Source organism: Epinephelus moara, chromosome 2 (assembly GCF_006386435.1).
Source record: "Epinephelus moara isolate mb chromosome 2, YSFRI_EMoa_1.0, whole genome shotgun sequence".
Lineage (NCBI taxonomy): Eukaryota > Metazoa > Chordata > Actinopteri > Perciformes > Serranidae > Epinephelus > Epinephelus moara.
Window position 1 is genome coordinate 24989621 of NC_065507.1, and position 4440 is coordinate 24994060.

General features: G+C 40.2%; 1 protein-coding gene across 1 annotated transcript; it reads left to right on the top strand.

Annotated features, from left to right (window-relative positions):
- Positions 1–10: 10 nt before the first annotated feature.
- LOC126401688 (extracellular calcium-sensing receptor-like) lies at positions 11–3997 on the top strand. Its single transcript, XM_050063092.1, has 10 exons — positions 11–150; positions 398–692; positions 822–908; positions 1152–1421; positions 1689–1892; positions 1990–2253; positions 2527–2754; positions 2851–2974; positions 3053–3750; positions 3788–3997. Exons 1-10 carry the CDS (start codon positions 41–43, stop codon positions 3995–3997), a joined length of 2490 nt encoding a protein of 829 aa, XP_049919049.1. The 5' UTR covers positions 11–40.
- The last annotated feature ends 443 nt before the right edge of the window (positions 3998–4440 follow it).

A 4440-nucleotide genomic window follows, 5' to 3' on the forward strand; every position in this document is an offset into this window, starting at 1 on the left:
CTCATCTTGTAAAATATGGAGAAAGTTTCGTCTTAATGAAATGCAAAAGCCTGGTGATGTGATTCTGGGTGGGCTGTTTGAGGTCCACTTCACCTCTGTCTTCCCTGAGCGAACATTCACCTCAGAGCCACAAGAGCCCAGCTGCAAAGGGTAAGTTACAAAGACATGTAAGAGACAGTATAGATCTGTACAAGTGAAAATGTCTGCTCATAATAATAGTAAATGGTGATTAATATAACTTTCATGAGAGTTTCAGTGATACTATGATTTTCTTTAGGATAAAGCCGTAAAAAGTAATTTATTACACCTGGATAATGTTATCAATACAGGTTTAGAGTTTAGTTTTTACAGAGCTGCATTGCTGTTAAGTGGTTAATAGTGTCATTTTGTGTGTTAGCTTTGACACTCTAGGGTTCAGGCATGCCATGACCATGGCCTTTGCTATTGATGAGATCAACAACAACTCCAATCTGCTTCCAAATGTGACTCTGGGATACAGTCTTTATGATAACTGTGCGGCACTTGTCGTTGGATTCAGTGGTGCATTGTCACTGGCAAGTGGTCGAGAGGAACAGTTTCTGCTTAAAGAGAACTGTTTAGGACCCCCTCCAGTCCTGGGCATTGTGGGTGATTCCTACTCAACATTTTCTATTGCCATCTCCAATGTATTAGGTTTATACAGAATGCCCATTGTAAGTTTCCTATTAGCATTTGTATTGTATTTTCATATACTGTATTTGAATTAATGTCACCTGTAAAATTCATACATTGTTGAAATATTCAGACAGGGTCTGACTTGCATGTTTTCTTTTATTTTACAGGTGAGTCATTTTGCCACATGTACCTGCCTGAGTGATCGGCAACAGTTTCCATCCTTTTTTAGAACAATCCCAAGTGATGCTTTCCAGGTGAAAGACTATTACAAGTTGAGAACTCCAAATAATGTCTCTTTCAGGCTACACAGAATGCTCATAGAAATTGTCCTTAAATGAAACAAATCATTTTCTTTTCTCTTTATGGGATTAATTAACATTGTGAAACATATGTAAACATACCGTATAATACATAAAAGTTAAAAGAAATTTAAAAGTTAGCTATTTATGATATTTTAGTCTGTGCACCAATCCCTTAACACTAATATATTCACTCAGGTGCGTGCCATGATTCAGATTCTGAAACACTTCGGCTGGACTTGGGTTGGCCTTCTGGTCAGTGATGATGATTATGGACTCCATGTTGCCCGATCCTTTCAATCTGACCTGGCTCAGTCTGGTGGAGGTTGTTTGGCCTACTTAGAGGTTTTGCCCTGGGACAGCGAATCAAGTGAACTCAGGAAGATTGTACATTTGATAAAGACATCAACGTCTCGTGTAGTCATTGTGTTTGCACATGAGGTTCACATGATTCATCTAATGGAAGAGGTTAGAATTAAAATATTACAATGAAAACCACCCATTATGCATTGAAAAAACAGTTTATTTAACTTTATAGTTACCTTTCATTGCAATTTGCAAACTCAGTGTTAAAGTGGGCATTTTCCACTTAGTAACTTTTGATCATCTGTGCTCATATGACAAACAAAGCCAGACAGAGGCTCTGTTGTCGGCAAATCTATATTTGCTACAAAACATAGTGTATTTTTTTTTCAACAGAAGTCTGAAATATATGTTTAATGACATGATACACAGGTGGTGAAGCAGAATGTGACAGGCCAGCAGTGGATAGCAAGTGAAGCCTGGACAGCAGTTTCTGTGCTCCAGACGCCCCGCTTCATGCCATACTTGAGTGGCACACTGGGTATTGCAATCCGTCGAGGAGAAATACCTGGGCTCAGGGAATTCCTCTTGCAAATACGTCCTGACCAAAATGACAACAACTATGAAAATAAGATGGTGAGAGTTGATTCTTGTGAATTCATTTTAAATTAATTCATTAATTGATAACATGGATTGTTATTTCTATAAATACTGTCTTTTTATTATCTTTAAGGTGAGACAGTTTTGGGAATACACTTTTCAGTGTAAATTTGATCCAGCAGCTGAAGCTGGGGGGGCACCATGCACTGGACAAGAAGATCTAGAGAATGTGAAGACTGAGATTTTAGATCTTTCTAACCTCAGGCCTGAGTACAATATTTACAAAGCTGTGTATGCTCTGGCCTATGCTCTTGATGATATGCTGCGCTGTGTGCCTGGGAGAGGGCCTTTCAGTGGGCACAGCTGTGCTACTTTGCAAACAATGGAGCCATGGCAGGTGCGATATCAGCTTACACTCTACCTCTTTATGTTTTGAGAACACCTGCTAATCTTTGAGGTACTTTCTGAATGTAGTTTTGTGAGTAGGCCCATAAAACAACAGCCTGAATTTCAGGGTGTCTCAATCCTTAGACTAAATTAACAAAGTTAAAAATGTTTGAAAATTTAAAATTGTCGTTGAAGTGACTTCGTTGCAAATTATTTCAAAGTATGATAAACCTTTGTCTGGATGGAATTACTCCTTTTCAATATTTGTTTCGTCTTTTTGCAGCTTGTACATTATTTGCAAAAGGTCAACTTCACCACAGCATTTGGTGATGAAGTGTCATTTGATGAGAATGGTGATGCTTTACCAATATATGATATCATGAACTGGCTGTGGCTCCCTGATGGACGAACTAAAGTTCAGAATGTTGGTGAGGTTAAGAGGTTGGCCTTCAAGGGTGAAGAACTCACAATCAATGAAGACAAAATTTTCTGGAACTTTAAATTCAAGGAGGTTATTTCTGCTATCTTCAGACACCTCTACATTTTGCAGGTAAATCTTGACAGTGTATCAAAATACACAATGATGGATAAATATGTCTCCTTACAGCCACCCCGCTCAGTGTGCAGTGAGAGCTGTCCTCCAGGTACCCGCATGGCCAGAAAGAAGGGGGAGCCTGAGTGCTGTTTTGACTGCATCCCTTGTTCTGAGGGGAAGGTCAGCAATATGACTGGTTGGTAGTCAGTTTTATACATCGCAGTTTGGAAATATAATATAAACATGTATCTCAAGATTTTCCCTGTATTCTCAGACTCCATGGAGTGCACCAGCTGTCCAGAGGATTTCTGGTCCAGTCCCCAGGGTGACCACTGTGTTCCTAAGGAAACTGAGTTCCTCTCCTACCATGAGCCTCTGGGTATCTGTTTGACAACTGCCTCATTGCTGGGCACATTTATATGTACTGTTGTCCTGGTAGTCTTCACCTGTCATCAAAGTACACCCATGGTACGCGCCAACAATTCAGAACTGAGTTTCTTACTCTTGGTGTCACTCAAATTATGTTTCCTGTGTTCTTTGTTGTTTATCGGTCGTCCCAGGCTGTGGACATGCCAGCTGAGACATGCAGCATTTGGGATCAGCTTTGTGCTTTGTGTATCATGTATCCTGATGAAAACCATGGTGGTTCTGGCTGTGTTTAAGGCCTCCAAGCCAGGAGGTGGAGCCAATCTCAAGTGGTTTGGTGCTGTGCAGCAGAGAGGAACAGTTTTAGCTCTGACCTGCATTCAGGCAGCAATATGCACTGCTTGGATTGTCTTTGCCTCCCCCAAGCCTCATAAAAACACTCAGTACCACAATGACAAAATTGTTTATGAGTGTCTAGTTGGCTCCACAGTTGGTTTTGGAGTGTTACTGGGCTATATTGGCTTACTGGCCATCCTTAGCTTCCTGTTAGCCTTCTTGGCAAGGAATCTTCCAGATAACTTTAATGAGGCCAAACTCATCACTTTCAGCATGCTGATCTTCTGTGCAGTGTGGGTGGCCTTTGTCCATGCTGATCTTCTGTGCAGTGTGGGTGGCCTTTGTCCCTGCTTATGTCAACTCTCCAGGAAAATACGCAGATGCAGTTGAGGTATTTGCCATCCTGGCCTCCAGTTTTGGTCTCTTGGTGCCACTGTTTGGACCCAAATGTTACATAATCCTGCTCAGACCAGAGAGGAACACAAAGAAAGCAATCATGGGTCGCGGAACAACTTAGTCATAGAAGTAGCAGTTACAATAAATTAACTAGTCTGAACCACTATGTGTTTTGTATTCATTCAGTAGTGATCTGCCTGTGAAATAACCAGTATGTAACAAACGAGTAAGGTTTTTTATATTAATTAATTAAGTAATGAATTTGAAACAATTACATTCACAAGACACTGGAAGCAATAAAAATGTCTTTGTAGAACACATGCTCTTTTATTGCCTTTTGTTGGCTTAATCCTGTTCCCTACCCATAAGGAACTACTACACATACACATATTGCATTTCCGCATACAAAATCTGTTTACATATGGAGTAAAACCAAATGCAAGACGAAATGCATCATCACTGATAAAAGCCATCCAGTGGCCAAAGTGAGAGACACAGCTTTGTCTCTTGTTATCCATTTAACACTTAAGTATCTGGGATAAACATGTATCGAATAATTATGTC